General features: G+C 34.7%; 1 protein-coding gene across 1 annotated transcript; it reads right to left on the bottom strand.

Annotated features, from left to right (window-relative positions):
• Nucleotides 1-375: 375 nt before the first annotated feature.
• Nucleotides 376-5,701, bottom strand: LOC131804175 (uncharacterized). Its single transcript, XM_059126659.1, has 2 exons — nucleotides 2,387-5,701; nucleotides 376-572 (listed from the first exon to the last, which is right to left on the bottom strand). The coding sequence occupies exons 1-2, from the start codon at nucleotides 4,323-4,325 to the stop codon at nucleotides 505-507; spliced, it is 2,007 nt and encodes a 668-aa protein (XP_058982642.1). The 5' UTR covers nucleotides 4,326-5,701; the 3' UTR covers nucleotides 376-504.
• Nucleotides 5,702-18,218: the final 12,517 nt, after the last annotated feature.

Below are 18,218 nucleotides of genomic sequence, written 5' to 3'. Positions count from 1 at the left end.
ACGGCTTTTGTTGCGAGACAGACAAACACAGCGATATAAGTTTTGTAGGGAATCTTTCCTCTAATCCGAAGATATGTGTTCACAGGGCCACAAAAGTCAACCGCACATCTTGCAAAAACTCTTGATGGGTTCAGTCGATCTGCAGGCAAATTGGACATCATTTGCTGAAGTAGTTTTGGACGATATCGAATGCATTGAGGGCAAGAGTTGACAATATTTCGACAAAGACTTCGTAAGTTGATTATCCAAAAGCGCATTCGGGTCAATGACATCAAAGCTTTGGGACCAGCATGATAGTTTTTGATGTGAAGATGGCGAATGTAGCAGTTCACAAAATTGTTGTCTTTCGGCAGTATTATAGGGTGTTTCTGAGCCTCAGGAATGTCTGCTAATTCAAGACGGCCTCCAACCTTTAGAATTTCTATGCCTGTTGAAGAATCAAGAAATGGGTTGAGACACTTTAGCGGGCCTTGAGGATCTTTCTTCTTTGCAGCTCGAACAATGTCATCTTTGAAGTGTTGTTGTTGAATGTGCCAAACGATTGCCAGTATAGCGTGCTCCAATTCCTGAGGCTGTAAAGAGTCAGAAACAAATTGTTTAGTTTTTGAAGAAGATAATCCTTGCCAAAACCGGAAGATCCATGCTACAACTCGAACCATCTTTAGATATGAGCTGCAATTGTTTATGAACTCAGTGATATTGTTGAGTTGCACTTGGAGATGAAGTGTTGTTTTTCGTTTCTCCTTTTCCACTACGTCTTGGTCGATTTCATCGCATCTGCTTTGAGGCCAGTTTTCGTGTTCCCTGGAGAGGAAATCCGGACCAGTGAACCAAATTGAGGATCTTAACTCTTCAATAGTGGATCCTCTAGAGACGATATCTGCAGGATTCAAACTCGATGGTACATATCGCCAATTACAACCATTTGTAAGCTCTTGTATTTCAGAAACTCTGTTTCCAACAAATACAGACAGAGTCGACGAATGTTGTTTGAGCCAGTGGAGAACTATTTGTGAGTCAGTCCATAAAAATACAAAATGCCTTGGGATATTGAGAAGATGTTGTATTTTGGAGTACAATTTTGCAAGAAGTTGAGCTCCACAAAGTTCTAAATTCGGTAGCGATTTTCTTTTTGTCGGTGCTACTCTAGATTTTGCAGTAAATAGCTTCGAGGAAACTTGGCCTGAGCTGGATTTCACCCTGATGTAGAGACAGCAGCCATAAGCACGAATTGAAGAGTCACAGAAGCCATGTAATTGAATGGATTCTGGACTAGGCGATGAACAATAGCGAGGAATATGTAGTGACGATAAAGATTGAAGATCGTTGACGAATTGTAGCCAGGCTGTGTGTACATCTTGCGGGACAGATTCATCCCAGCCAATCTTGAGTATCCAAAGTTCTTGAAGTAGTATTTTGGCCTTTATGATAAGAGGTGCCAAAAGTCCAAGTGGATCAAAAAGCGAAGACGAAAGTGACAGGATTGAGCGTTTAGAAACAACATTTTCAATTTTGAATTTCGATGAAAACGAGAACAAGAATTGATCTTTTTGTTGATCCCACGAAATACCGAGAGCATTTGTGACTGACGAGTCATCAAGATTTAAATATTTAATGGTTTTGTCGTGACGAAAGCTTTCATGATTGGAGTGCCATTTATCCAATTCAAAACAGCCCTTTTTCAATATTTCTGTCACCTGATATTTAAGTTGAGCTAAATCTTCAACAGATTCAGCGCCACAAAGAAAATCATCCACATAGAACGAATTTTTAATAGCTCTTGCGCCAAGTTCGAAATTTTCCATGTATTCATCAGCGAGGTAGTGCAAAGAGCGCACGGCGAGAAAAGGTGCAGCAGATGTCCCATAGGTGACAGTATTTAATTGGTATGTTCGAATTGGTTCTTGCTCAGAATATCTCCATAAAATATATTGGTACTTACGGTCATGTTGGTCAACTAGAACTTGCCTGTACATCTTGACGATATCTGCGGTTATTGCGAAACGATATAGCCGGAAACGAAGCAGCAGCAAATAAAGCTCTTCTTGGATTGTAGGACCAACCATTAAGATATCGTTTAGCGATGTATGCGAGGACGTAGAGCAAGAGGCGTCAAAAACAACACGAAGTTTCGTAGAGGTGCTATTCGGCTTGAATACACAGTGATGTGGGATGTAGTAGTGTGATTCTTCCGAAATAGGCTTCTTCACCAGGCTCATGTGTCCAGAATCTTCATATTCTTTCATAAATGCAGAATAGTGGGATTTTAGTTCTGCATCTCGTGCCAGTCGTCTTTCTTGGGCAGCAAATCGTTGCAAAGCATTATTGCGTGATAGACCTAGGGAGTCTGAAGATTGTTTAAAGGGCAATTTTACAACAATCCTACCTGAAGATTCTCGGGACACTGTGGTTTGGAAGAATATTTCACATTCTAATTGTTCTGGTGTAGTTTGAGTTGAGGCAGCATCAATTTCCTCAATTTTCCATAGACGTTCTAAATTCATGTTGATTTTTTCCTCGGTTGAGAGCAAATACGAAGACACAAAGTTGTTTTCTCTTGAAGAATTGTATTTCCCAGTGACAATCCAACCAAACAAAGTTTTTTGTAGTTTGGGTAGATTAGGACCAAGCTTGATTTGACCAACAGACAAAATATCGAAGAATGTTTCAGTACCAATGAGCAAGTCGATTTTCCTTGATTTGTAGAAGTTGTCATCAGCAAGTTCTGTGTTCGGAGGTAGATTCCACGAAGTAACGTCTAATTCCGAGTCAGGTTGATAGGAAATATGCGGCGTAATACAAAACGAAAGCGGAACTTCGAAGTCTGTAATGCGAGATTTTATGTTTGTAGAACAGTTATGCTTGACTTTCGTGCTGGAATTTCCAATGCTGGACACTTCGACGGATTTTTTCACTCGTTGTAGGTTTAAACGCTGAGCAAACTCATCGGTGACGAAATTTAGTTGTGAACAAGAATCCAATAGAGCTCTTCCTAACTTGTATGAGCCAGAATTATCACGAACTAAAACCATAGCTGTGGCGAGAAGAACATGAGGCGATGAACTTTCCATATGGGCGTGAACAGAAGCAGAAATGTCAGTTGCAGCTGCTCTAGATGTCGATGGAGTTGGTTCAGGAGAGGATGGACCTTGATCCAATTGCGAACGATGGAGCATTGTGTGATGTGAGCGAGAACAGTGTTTACATTTGAACGATGAGGGACAGTTGGTGACTTGATGACCTTTGGCGAGACAGTTAATGCAAAGACCAAATTTCTTTACATTTTCGAAGCGGGTTGGTACATCTAAGTCCTTAAAGCGTTGACATTGTGCGATATAATGATCAGATTTGGAACAGAAGGCACAAACACGTTTGGAGCACGAGAAAGTATAACCATGTTTCGATAATTTTTGGTTAGATTTACCAGAATGGTGATCTTGTCGACGAGAAATTGTGTTTGAATCCAATGATTCCAAGTATTGACATCTTCTTTCGAGAATATTAGAGCAATCCTCCCATGTTGGAAGTTTGCTAAAGTCCAAGGAGTCTTTCCACTTTCTTTTGGTGTCACTATCAACTTTTCCCATCACAATATGGATCAGCATTGCATTTACAATATCAGTGGGCGAGCCAAGAGACTGAAGTGAACTGTAGAGGGCTGAAACATTATCCACAAGGCTTCTTAGTTGACCAGAGCTAGGCTTAGAAACATCAGGCAGATCGAAAAGAGTGGAAATATTTTCCATAAATATGAGGGTGCTATTGTCATAGCGTGTCTTCAGCCGTTCTAAAGCCTTGGGATAATTTTCGTTCGTCACTTGGAATGCTTTCACTGTTTCTAGAGCGTGACCATGGAGACAGTTCAGCAAATGGTTGAATTTCTCAATATTCGAAAGCCCATGTTCACGATCGATGATTTGTTTGAACGAATTTATAAAGTTTTTGTACTCACTGTACTTGCCATTGAAGCTAGGCAACTTCAGTCGTGGCAGCTTGTTTGAGGGGACAGCGATAGCAAACGACGATTCCGCAAAAGTTGTGTTATGTCCGTCCTCAACCAGTTGGTGTTGTATCTGCGAGTTGATGTAGCAATACAAATCCTCGATGTCAGCACGGCCATTGTCGTCTGGGTCAATGTTTTCGATTTTATTTTGAACCGACAAAATTTGTTTAAAATATGAGTCCAAAATACCCAGGCGACATTTTAATTCTGCGGCAGAGAGTGATTTGCCTTCACCTTTTGCGTTGGCGCCGATCACAGTTTTAATGCGGGAAATGTTCTTTTTTGTAATGGCGCGTTGTTGTTTCAAATCGTCCAAACTCATGATTTTGCAAAATGGCGAAAATATTACGACAAAATCACACAGGTTTTAGGTTATCTAACCTTGCAACTTAATATTTTTGTCGATTTGATAAATATCGACCAACGACAATGTGTTCGAACTCTTTTGAGTTTTGTATTATTGTTTATAATTGCACAAAATTATTTAGTTTGTTTTACGCAATTTTAACCTTCGATTGACACAGATTCTTTGCATACAGTTCACAACATAAATTGCTTTGGTTTGCTTAAAATCCGCACAACAACAATGTTTTGCATATGTATAACGTAGAGCCAGTGCAATTTTTCTTTGAAAAAGTTTTTTTTTTTTGTTTTATTTTTATAAAGAAGAACCACGAAATTTTGTCGTATACAAATATTTATTTAAATTGCCCCAAAACGACAATTTGTTTGATTTTATTAAAGTTAGACAGTTTCAATGATCACAACAACACTGTATACGTATGGCTTGGACCAGTACAGTATGTTAAATAATTGTTATATTATTTTTCAACGATAACCACGAGAAATAATGTTTTCTGTTTCTAATTTTTTATGCTCAATAAACTGAGACAGAATGTTTATTTTTCACGATAAATTGGTTGCAAAGAATAACCACGAGAATTATTGATGTAATTTGATCACAACAACAATGTTTGTTTCACCTGGCTTGGGCCAAAAATATTTTTTAGAAAATTAGTTTCCAAAAAATCCACAAAAAACGATATAATTTGCGACAAATTTTACACTGTCCTGTCACGGTCGCCAAAATGTACGATCAAGAGAGTTTTCTTGACCGGCAGGGAGTTCTAATTATTTTATTTAAATAAACCCGCACTGCAGAAAGATTCTTGGGCAGTGTAAAACCGAAGTCCAAAAAAGGGAGCGAAAAAAATTAAAAGAAGTTGGTGGTTCAATGTTTCGAAGTACAATATTTATTGAACAAAAAACAGACAGACGAAGAGGACGAGACAACAGATAATGTACATATGTATATGCTCAAATAGGCATGCATGCACATATGTACAAACATTTATATGTATTGATGCTTTTGGTTTCTAACTCTCGTTAGAGATCAAAGCAAAATAAAAAACACTCATTCCCTATCGAATGCTTTGTTATGCTTATGATCGACATAGGCACAGAAAGCATCGAAAGATAGATAACGTGAACAGTGCAACAACGATAAAATGAACATTAAACACAATAATAAATTAAAATAAATAGAATATAAATAAATATGGATCGAAATGAATAAATAAACACATTTAAATGGGAATTGATAGAAAGTAAATAATATGGAATAAATTAACCCAATATAAATAATAATATAATTTAATTTAATGTAGAAACAAAACGAAAATAACTAAATATAAAACCGTCGGCACGCTGACCCAACAATCATCTTATTTGTATTTTTTCTCAAACTTGCCTTCAAGTTCTTTTAAAGTCCAATACACATAAATATTGTTAATTAAAAAGTTGTTGATATAATTCGTATTTCATATGCATTAATAAAATGTTTTACATTTTTATGCAATTAATCCACAAATTAATTAGTTTTAACATTATTTTTTGCTTTTGTGTCAATACTTTTTTCAATTTCTTAAACATAGGACATTCTCATAGATATAGCTGTTTGTTCCTTTTTTCGCCTTGCTAACAAACATAAAGATAATTTACTATCCCGTCATTGCAATGGGATATTCATACTAAGATGCGTCTTTTGGAATTTATGTACTTAATTGTCTGTCAGATGAATTTGATATGGTTACAATTATTTTCAGGTCAAAAAAGATACAAAGATATTCCGAAAAGTACATTAACACATTTATAAAAATATTAATGCTTGAAATATTTTCTCCCTATTGAGATGGGTGTTTTCAACTCATCGCCCATGACTTATTCCGTTCAATGTTCCATAAGGAGTCTTACTTCTTTTGCAGCATTTGCACTTTCTATTCAATCTTCTGGGAGATGGAAATGTTTATGTTCTGCAAGGATAACGGAATATCTACATTTAAATCCTTAGGTAACTAACATCACAAATCCAATGCGTACCTACTGTTCTCGTTCGGAAAACGAAAATCTGTTTATTTTTTGTTTTTTTTTTTCGTTCTTTGAATGTTTTCCAAATACTGCTGCTTCCAAAGGTGACTGTTGAGTGATTTAGAAAAGGGTTTCCCATTCGTAATAAAATAACGATTTTTTGAAAAAAAAAAAAAAAAACAAATTTTTATACAAAATTCGGCTTTGTCTTTCTAAAGTAAAGACATTTTTCTCTTTTTTTTTCTTTAGAACGCCATTCGCTTAGTAGACTGGTTCAATTGCCACATTAGTTCACATTAGAATACTGTTCATAACAGTAACTCTAATTTTATCCATCTGCTCTTTAGCATAAGGCTCCCAGTTTTTCCCGGGGTATAGAAATCATCCTTGCCAATATTGAAGAACTCTTGACGGTATTGCTTCTTTCGCGTTTTTCTCTTCTATCGTTATCAATGGTGCTCGGCGGAAAATATATATTTTTCAGAAGCCACAGTGTGTCTTCGTCCACCGTATGCGTTTTTCATAAAAACATCTTAGTTTTTGAAAATAATCATTCATGCTATTTACTTCTTCAAAAAAACTTTCGGGAGTTGAGCAACTAGTTATTTTATTGTACTAATTTAAGTTGGAATTACTGTCGTCTGGGACCTCTTTGATTATAATCTTAAAATTAAATTGAATTGTCTAAACCATATAAGGTGCAATCTAATGCCATTTCTGTTTGAAAAAAAACGAATATAGTTTTTCAAAAATGGAATTGAGCTGCAGTCAATTTATCAAACTGCCGGCTTTCGTGGTTTAAGATAACTGATGTTTTTTTGCATACATGCATAGTTTACCAGTAGGCAGGTTAAGTTCGTAAATGGGCCATGTCGGTTAAGGTTTTCGTCTAGCCCCCATATAACGGTACCTCCCGATATTCGGTATTTTGATGATTTCAGCAACATTATTCACCGGAATTGTTTCAAATTTTCTTCTGGAAGATCCTAATGCATACTACAACCTAAGACAGAAAATTGTCTGTGGAGGTCTTCGGTACCTCCCGATACTCTGTATTTTCATGTTTTTAGCGACATTATTCACCGTAATTGCAACAAATTTCGTATTTGAAGTTAGCAATGGGCACTACAGCCTATGACAATAAACTTCGTATACAGGTCCACGTCTTCGTATAGTCCCCATATAACGTTTTTTATTTAAGTGGTAGTTGTACAAAATACTTTGTACATACTTTTGAGTGCGATTGAGGCGCTGGGAAAATTCAGCAATAAATAATAAATCTTCTAAAATTAAATATTTCCCAGCCGCCATAAAATATCACATGTGAAGAATTCGGTGATCTTGTGCGCTGACGCATACGATAATGTGTCAGATAATAAAGGTTATGACCCACACGCACAGATATCGATGCGCTCAGTAGATGCACAAGATCACTTGAATGAAATGTAAAGCAGCCCTGCAATGTTCTCCATTCAATATTAGAATAGATAAGAACAATTGTGTGGCTGCGACTAGGTTAAGTTAGATTAGTTTCAGTAGTACGTAAGAAACATATTCCTTAAATAAAATTAGAATTGAATCAGCAGCCAAACCGTTCGGTTGGTTTTCTTTTCTCATTCAGTAGTTTTCGGATTTTTTTTTTTGAAATATTTCAATTTCCTTCGAAATGGTGGAGGGTCGTGCCGAACTTAGCTTCTTTATACCCTACACCACAAGGTGGACAGGGTATTATGTCCTTGTGCATTTGTTTGTAACAGGCAAAAGGAAACGAGATAGACCCATAGTTCCTTTTGATGATCTGCATAGAATCACTTTCTGAGTTGATTTATGCATGTCAGTCCGTCTGTCCGTCCGTCCGTCTGTCCATGTATTCTTGTGGACAAAATGCAGGTCGCATTTATTATCCGATTGAGATGAAATTTTCCAAACAACATTTGTTTGGCCAAGGACGAACCCTATTGAAATTGGAGATAATCGGTCAAAATTTAGATATAGCTCCCATATATATCTTCGTCCGATTTGCCTTCTATTGTGCACCAAACGTGTAATATCAGCCCGAATAGTATGGAATACAACCAAATTAGGTCTGAAAATAAGTATGCCAAATTTTATCGAAATCGGTTCAGATATAGCTATAACTCCCATATATATTGTTCATCCGATTTGTTAGTTTTGTCCTCCGCAGCCGTAATATGCACTCTGTAACAACAATATTTGGGGAAATATATCAAATGCAGCTCAGAAATACCTTTGCTAAATTTTATCGAGATCGGTTCAGATTTGGATATAGCTCCCATATATAACTTCGTCCGATTTACCATTTATTGTGCACCAAACGTGTAATATTTGTCCAAATCGGATGGAATTTGGCACATACGACCGAATTTAGTCTAGAAGGTAGTATGCCAAATTTGGTGAAGATCGGTTCAGGTATAGCTTTTATCCGATTTCAAATTAATTTCGCACCAAATGGGCAATACAAGTCCGAATTTAAAATATACAAATGCTTCGGCATATTTAGTCCTTTGAATTTTAAATTATAATTATAATCATAGCGTGTATGATTGAATTCTCCCATAAAAACTTTTAATTATTAAGTGGAGCTCAACTAAATAAATGTAAATGTAGGGTATCATAAAATCGGTCAGTCCGGTTTCTACTTGTTGTTTATTTATATCGTCTATTGAGTCATTTTCCAAGAGGCGCATTGTGCATGTTAAATGAATGAAATTTTGAATGAACATCTATATCACACCTTCTAAATTCAATTAAGTGTCCTTATTAATTTATATTTTGCGTAGTTTCATTCACGGAATCGTTAGAAATTTCTGAGTATAAATAATTTACTGCTATTTTCTAGTACCGATCCGTTTTAAGTGTTCGGATGAACCAAAAAACATTTATTTATCGACGATTTATATCATTTATTTGCATTATAAAGTCTATGCAGTGTTTTCCAATGTAATGGACTGTAAGTTTGAATTCGAAAGGTTTAAAAAACATTCTGAGAATGTAGAAAGGACAGACCAAATTAACTTATATTTTATGACTACAACCACAAAATGCGTGTAAATTATTGTCCATCAGTCTATCATAAGACACAGAGTGTAAAATTCTACATCGATTGAACTATGCCTATCTGTCTGTCAGTCTCTAGAGCATATGAAAAAGATCCCAATATTTAAGACATTAATTGTTGTACCGTTTTAAATCTAGTCACCATATAATTACACCATCGCTATTTTGAATATTTCTACCACAGTTTCCGATCGAAGGAGCACCAATTGTAGGATTATAGTCACAACTACTATAGTATACAATACTATTTTGATGTGCTTCACTTTTTAATATGAATTCAAAAACAAATATAGGACAAAATGTACAATTCAATATAGAAATTCATGCGATATTTCAAAAAAAAAAAAATTGTAAAAAAATATACAGGTTGCGATAAAAAAAAAAAAAAACAACTGCACCAAAGTCCAACACCATAATTTTTACACTTTTTTTAATTTTACTGAATGAAAGCAAAAAACGTTGGAAATAGCATCAAATTTTAAATAAGTTCAGATTTGTTGAAATTGGTCACCTTTGAACGGCCAATGAGGTGATCGACACTTTGGTATTTTTTAGTGACAACCTTTCTTTCAAAAATACTCCAGACACGATAGTCCATCGGATTAGTATCCGGAGATTTTGGTGGTCACTGTGCGCTGGAATTGAAGCGAGGAATGTCATTTTGTAAAAAAAAAGAAATGTTTGCGTGCCCAAGGCTTTAATACACCCTCCAGAATATTTTCGCGATAATATTCGGCATTTATTCTAATGCCACGTTCGATTAAAACGAGGGGAGAGTGACCATCGGCTGTTATGGCAGCCCACACCATCACCATGGCCGAAGGTGCACATTTTCAGCTGACCTCTTTGGCAAGTTAACACGATCATATTGTTTGTTTACAAACTGCTGGACAACAAAAGTTTTTTCTACGGAGAAAACCAAATTCGGCACTTCACCACTTTCGGCCACTTTTGAGTCTATTTTCGTTCATTCTGTTGCGGGGTAAGTTCTTGTACTTTTTTGGAATTTCAATGGGGGTAAGCTCATTTTTTAATATTTGCCGAATGGAATATTCCGATATGTTCAGCTCACAAGCCATCGATCGGCCACTGCGTCGGGGGTTTCAATCAAGTCCCTTCATTACTTTTCGAATCATTTCTGCAGGTGTGGCTGTTTTCTTCCGTTCCCTTCCTTGACGTTGAGCTACGCTACCAGTATAACGGTAGCTAACGATGGTACGAGACACAAAAGATTTATTCACATTTAAATGCTGGCCAAATATAAAGAAATCACACTATCACGCTTGAATTCCATCACGAATAACTTTTTTTCTGGAAAATTCTCACAAAAGGCTTTGGTTTGCTTGTAAACAATATAATGAGCTTTCGCTGGAATAATTTTAACAGCTGTCGGATGAGTGGCTTAGAAATGACAGAAGTTTGAAGTTGGTTGCAGTTTTTTCATCTTACCCTGTACGACAAAATTGTTTACATTTTTGATGGAATATTTTTATGCGATCGTATTGGGATGACTTGACACAATCAGTCCAGCCATTGTTTAGTTATAAGCGTAGTAACTAACAACATGCGATAATATACAAATTTATCGGAATTTCCCGAGTTCTCCATTAAGAATTTTCAATTTTTCTTTTCAAAAAGCCATTCTGAAATAATTCAACACAAAATTCCGTAACAGAAAATAAATTTAGATTTTCACGACTCTTTTGGAGGGTTTTCTTAACATTTATTTCGGAAAAACCTTCTCATTGCAATCACAAAGAAACGAAGGAAAATTTAAGTCAAACGGACTAGCCATTCTCATTTGTCAGGTCACCATACATATTTTACAACACAATTTTGCGTTTCGTCTATCCCCAAAAATTGATGTTGGAAATCTCTGCAAATGTTTGAGAGAAGTAAACTTCCGCTGTTTTCGTATGAAAATAAGAAGAAAAAACCCAAAATCAGATTGTAATGCTCTTCTGGAAAATATAACGTGTTGCCTTGCAATATTTTTGCATCTGCAACTGATGCACAAATGTGAAATTCAATAAATATCAAATGCCAGTTAGAATATTATTCAGCAAAATCAGGAACATCAATACGCTCTCCAGCATATGGTGGATGGATGCAAAATCCTGTACGTCGCGTAGGTAAGCGTTCGTGTATTTGTCATTAAAATTGAGTGCAACGTGTAAATCTCGTAAGGTTTAAATAAAGAAAGCATTTCATTCTGATAAATCTGAAACTGAGGTATGACTCAGAGAAACAATCGACCTGTTCCTTGATTTCATTTTTTATATGACGATATGGCAATCGTTAAATGACAAGCTATCCACCACAAGAGGTTAAGAAGCTAAAAGGCTGTAACGAAACGAAAAACATGGCCGAATGAAATTTGTTGAGTGATTTGAAGATTTGCTGGATAGAAATGAATGCATCTATATATATAAAAATCAATTGTTGTTTGTTGGTAACGGAATCAGTTGAAAACGGCTGGACCGATTTGCATAGTTTTGTGTAAAAACTTTCCTCATACCCTGAGTTAGGTTTTTAAAGAAAAAAAAAAATATAGACCACGCCCACTTTTGCGCCCACAATTTTGATTTATCTAAAATCCTTATATTTCCCAATATACAGGAGATATCGGTTTGAAAATTATTGCACGAGATACTGTTGACTTTTCATCCCCCTCTAAGTATTTATTTGGGGCTGAGGAACTGTCGTTGTCAGTACTTTTTAATCTATATCTATCTATATATAAAAGAAAGTTGTGTTAGTTACTACGCTTATAACTTAAGAACCGCTGGACTGATTTTAACGATTCATACAAATTGGGAATTGTCTCCTCTCCGAAAAGGATAATATCCAAAAAAAAAAAAAATAACGTAAAAATGTGATATATTAACATTTTCATTTTGACTTTTGAAATGTACAATAGTAATGTTTTATTTTGCATGATTTTTTTCCATTTTGACTTACTTTTTTCTAATGTACATTTGTAGTGTTTTTTATATTTTATTTTTGAATTCAAATATTAATACCAATTTATTTAATTGACTTGATTTCTTGAGAAATGAAATTGATGGCGAGTTACATGGAAGTGTAGTACCGAATTATGTGGTGGCGAAACGGAATAGATGATGTCGAAATAATTGAATGGAATCGAATTTTAAAATAGTAGTATAGTAGTAGTTTTGCAAACTATATAAGGACCTTTAAACATTTTTAGTAAGAAGAGGATTTCTATCCTTCCAGAAATTCTTCCCAAACATTCAAGATACCTTAAATCGCTTTTGCAGGTCATGATATCGATCAGAACTCACGGATAAGGGTACCGATACCCGATTTCATATTTATATAACCATCGTATGATATGAGCTATTTTTGGTGTCTTGGTCACTTTTTTAATATTTTGGCCATTATTTGGCATCTTTGTTTCTAAGGAGGTAGAAAACCTCTTCGCATAAAGTTTGAAATTTTCAGAGTAGGGCCCATTTTGGTCTTGACCATATTCATTAATTGATTTGGCTAAAAATTGTATTTATACTACCCTGGGGTAGGGAACCATCATACAGATAATTGCCACATAGGAATTTATTTAAGTAAAGTCCCCACATTGGAGTATCCCCAAGTCCACTTTCACATCTATTTGGTGGTCAGAAAAAAATTTTGTTTTCTATTGAATTTGTAACCCCCAAGAGAATATTGGTTTATATAACCCTTATATAAATGTATCCCTGATTTCAGCTGTGACCGTGGTCTTGGCCACGTTTTTCAACTGATTTGGCCATTATTTGCTGTATTTAGGCTACTTTATGAGTAGATAACCATCTTACAGAAAAATGTCAACATACGTAAATATTTTGGTACAGTCCCCATATAGTCCCCAGGCCCGCCGATCTATAGTGATGTTTACCGATTGGCGGACAACAACGCGGGTATTGTTTAATCGTCATTGAATTTTACTTTGAACAAGAACATAGACTTTTTGGGGACTCTAATGCGCAATTTGAGGTGCTATGGTAATGGGTGTAAAAGCGTAATTAACTTTGACTATGCAGAAATTATTTTGCCCTCCTCCCATAGTTATTTATTTCTATTTAGTCGAATCAATATTTATATTAAAATTTGTTCACCTTTATGAGCTAGATTTGTGAAATATTATGCTATGCGAAATTTGCATTAAAGACTAAAACTACGGGCCGGCAACGCGGACCGGGTCAGCTAGTATATTAATACAATGCTTGCTGGTATAGACAAAATATAAAATAACATAATGTACTATTATGGTTAAGGTGGGTGTACATAAATACGATTAGAATATAAAAGATGCATTTTACAAAACTCTTTGTGTTACAAGCATTTACTTCGCCTGTTTTACATAGAAACGGCTATATCAGAAATCCTTTTATTTGAGATCACATTCGAAATAAAAAAGGACTCTTAATGCATGTTTTGCGTGAGTCTTATACGTAAGAATAATATTATCAATTAATATTATTAAAGTGAAAGAAGTCTCCAATATGGTATCAATTATGCACGTAATATTGCATATCAAACTTATTTTAAGAAAGGTTCACAACTTAAAATTTATCGTACTAGTCAATTTTATGCTGTTCGGTGTCCACGAACAACTCGAATTTCTTTCCCAAGCATAAATGTGTCGTTTTTATGCCCTCCGTCATTCCGTTTGCAACTCCTCGAAATACTCAGGTTAGACCCTACTCTATATTCATGATCAGGTTCTGTCCTCTTTTATCACCTATAACTAAATTTTGATAGTTTAGCCACATTTTCAACAAATTTTTTCAAATTTTGTATTTAAAACTCGCAATATTTAACAACCACTGTAGCAGAAAAACAGTATCATCGACATTACGGTATTATCAAGGCTTTATTTCTTTGTGAAGGTTATTAAAAGTTCGGCCTGGCCTTACTTAAGACATTTTTACTTGTTAACTTTCCGGTATAATAAATGACTGGTCAGGATATATTTAATATCTACTTTCTTTTCTGCATATGGTATGCCCTGATACGAAATAATAATAAATGTTACCAAAAATCAGCAGGTGCTATCCTGTAATATCTAAAAAATGTTGCTATACATTTCTCGAGCGTTACTTTTCTTTTTTGGATACCCCACACCATACTGTAGTACATGGAATAATGTCTTAGTGCATTTGTTTTTATAACGGTACCTTCCGAAATTCGGTATTTTCATGATTGTTTGTTTGCATATTTGTTTGTTTGTAATATATAAACTCGAAAATTGTTGCACAGATTTCCCTGAAAATTTTCAAGTATACAACAACATCGCCTGAAAGTAACAGGAACTGGAGATACAGTATCAGAATTGCAGGTACCTCTCGAAAATTTAGATTTTATATGTAAATATCTATTGAACGATTACAGATACAGTCTCAAAATTTGTAAGAAGTGACGGGAGTTTATAAGAACATATATTTGCCAAATTATATTGAAATCGGTTCAGATTTGGATATAGCTCTGATATATATTTTCGTTTCATTCAATGAAATTTGGAATGTGTAATGGAATTTTTCTAACAAATTTGTTTGCCAAATTATATTGAAATCCGTACAGATTGTGATATAGCTTCCATATATATTTTCGACCGTTTCGTTCCGTTTGTTGATGCCCCGTACAATATGTATGTTCGATTCCAATGAAATTCTGCATGAGTGACTAAATTTAGAACAAAACAAAGTTTTTCAAATTATGCTCAAATCAGTTCATATTTGGATATAGCTCCCATATATATTTTCGACCGATTTTATTTATTTGATGCACCAAACACGATATGTATGTTTGATTCCGATGAAATTTGAAATGTGTGACGGGATTTGATCCGAAAAAAAAAAATTTTGTCAAACTATATATTGAAATCGGTTTAGATTTGGATATAGCTCCCATATATATTTTCGGCCGATTTCACATATTTGATGCACCAATCACGATACGTATGTTCAATTCCAATGAAATTCGGCATGAGTGACTAGATTTTGTACAAAAATAAATTTGCCAAATTATATTGAAATCGGTTCAGGTATCATATATCCCATATAAATTTTCCCCCGATCTCATGTATGTTATGCACCAAACACGATATGTATGTCCGATTCCGATGAAATTCAGAATGTGGGACGGAATTTGGTTACAATAATAAATTTGACAAATTAATTAGATTGGGATATAGCTCCCATATATATTCATGGCCGATTTCACAATTTCAATGAAATATAGAAGGTGTGACGGAATTTGGTCTAAAAGTAAATTTTGTTAAATTATATTGAAATCGGTTCAGATTGGGATATGATTTTATAAATAAGCATTGGCCCAAAATGCTTTTATGGTGGCATTAGGCTTACAGTAAAAAACAACGCAACAATTTTATTAAGGATACGATTATTACGGGGAAGTATATTGCTACTTCGAATTCTCAAACTGCAACAGAAATGCCGCTCAACTTCAGAAGATTGCAGTTTCCTGCACGCTTGGCATTTGCTATGAAATTAATAAATCCGAGGGACAAACCCTTCGTGTATGCGGAATAAATTTCTCATGGCTATTTGTTTGTTTATGCATTAAGGTATTACAATAATTATATTTTTTAAATTTTTTAATTTTTTTGTTTAACCAACAAATGTTCATAAATAAAATGTTGAATGCATATAAAAGCGAAAGGCCGGGTTCAGCTAGTAATTAAATAAGACTCGTCTGCTGCAATAACGATAGTGTTCAAAGGACTTGTAAAATAAAACTAAGACTTCGCACAGTCCACGATATTATATAGCGTGCAATAACAATTGTTTTTTTTTTATAATTTTAACCACAATTTTCAACAGAATTGTTTTCAGTGCGGTATCTGGAATGATAAATGAAAGCAGCTTCCTCTAGCAGTTTCTAATTTGTTTCATGTTTTGCTATGGCAACCTCTGATATTCGGTATTGGATAATTTTAGCCTCATTTTTTCAAAAGAATTGTTTGCACTTTGGTGCGTAGAGTTCTCAAGGAGCACTGCATCACTGCCATAAAAGTTTTCATATAAGTACCTCTCCATATTTTGTATGTTAATGATTTAAGCCATTACTTTCAAAATTGTGGAAGGTATTAAAATGTCAGCCCGGCCGAACTCAACTGTTTTTTTTTTTACTTGTTTGAGTTAACATTTTCTATGTATTAGTTTCACGAATCTTTCTTTGGTATTGCACTGAAACTAAGCACTAATATCGAGTGGTTTCTTTCACAGTTGTCCACCGGACCATATGTTGTAATGGAACTAATTATGCTCTGGAATTGCTATTCACAACATAGAATAAACGAAAAATGTTTTTTTACTTATAATACCTTATACAACAAAAAGTCTTTAAAAGTTTTTATTTTTTTCGTATAATACCAAATTTCAGATTTCAAGCACTACCTGTTCATTCAATTGTGCCAAATCGAGTACTATTTAGCACTTGCAGCACATATTTACAATACCACTTCTTTATCACAAACCTACCATTAACAGGGACTCCAAAGAAACCCTAAACCCTGTGCACCCTAAGCCAAACTGTTCCAAACTAAGTACCATTTAGTATAGTTCGCACACTTAGTACACATTTCCAAAACCTCCTTATATCATACATCAAACTTTCTTACCAACTTTGATTCTCATACCAAATTTCATATTTTTAGCTATTTAGCTATATTTTAATTGTGCCAAAACTACTAGGGTTTGTCGGGCAGCTCTTGTTATTCAGCTGCAATATTCACTCTATATCTAGTACGGTATTCACTCTATATCCTTCCACGATTTCTGAGGCCGCATCAGAGTGAATACCATTCAGTCCCGTTTGATAGGCCCGTTGATCTAGAGCAGGAGTAGGCAGAGAGCCTCAATTTTTTGTGATTGTATGTGTTTTGAAATAACAAAATATCTCTTTACACAATGAGAAATAATTTGTTATCTCTAAGTTTTAAGTTATAAATTTTCCCTTTTCAAAACAACCTTTATAATTTATTGTTTAAGTTTGCTGTGATTTCAACGTCAATTTGTAATCGGAATTCGTTGGTAGAAATTCAAAGCTATATTTACACAATTATTACAATTATGATTCATTTAAAAAAAATATGATATAAATGTCCTCCAAAAATATATAGGTTTTCAGAAATTTTAAATAATTGCGATGAAATTTGTGTTTAATAATTTCGGACATAACATGCCGACCATCCAAGTTGACCCTTTAAAAATTAACACGGATTACAACAGGCTAATATACAGGCATACGCAAGTAGTCGTAGAATTTTACTCTGATCAAAAACTCATATCCTGTGTTGGGTTCTAAAAGATTATTTCTATGAATTACAAACAGAATGATAAACATCACATCTTTCTGCTTTTCCTAAAATTGACTTAGACATTTGACATTTCATAGAAATCGGGGGATATGAAAATGTCTACTAATTAAGAAGGACAATTAATTTGTCGGTCAATATGAAATGAATACATACTCCTTATACAAATTCTGTCAAACAGAAATCAATCAAAAAGATAAATCGGAAATATTTGTTTCAAATATGTAGTACGATAAATTTGTGTGCACGAATATTTCTTACGGTGTATTCATAAAAATATCTGACAGCATCTTCCTAATCGACTGCTCGAACAAAACTAAATATTCTCCCAAAACCAATTTGACAGAAAATTCAAAACAATTTATTTTTTACAATTGTGTTGGTGAACACACAGATATCCCATGGGATACTTGATCTAGAGCAGCCCTG

Source organism: Musca domestica, unplaced genomic scaffold (genome assembly GCF_030504385.1).
Source record: "Musca domestica strain aabys unplaced genomic scaffold, Musca_domestica.polishedcontigs.V.1.1 10, whole genome shotgun sequence".
Taxonomy (NCBI): Eukaryota; Metazoa; Arthropoda; class Insecta; order Diptera; family Muscidae; genus Musca; species Musca domestica.
The sequence above is the reverse complement of the archived record's forward strand: the minus strand, read 5'-3'. Positions and strand labels throughout refer to the sequence as shown.

Excerpts from the sequence above, each read along its gene's own strand:
- LOC131804175 (XM_059126659.1), bottom strand. The coding sequence starts at position 4,325 with ATGAGTTTGGACGATTTGAAACAACAACGCGCCATTACAAAAAAGAAC. Across the intron at positions 573-2,386 it reads AGTGTCCCGAGAATCTTCAG|CCTCAGGAATTGGAGCACGC; the intron begins GTAGGATTGTTG and ends GACTCTTTACAG.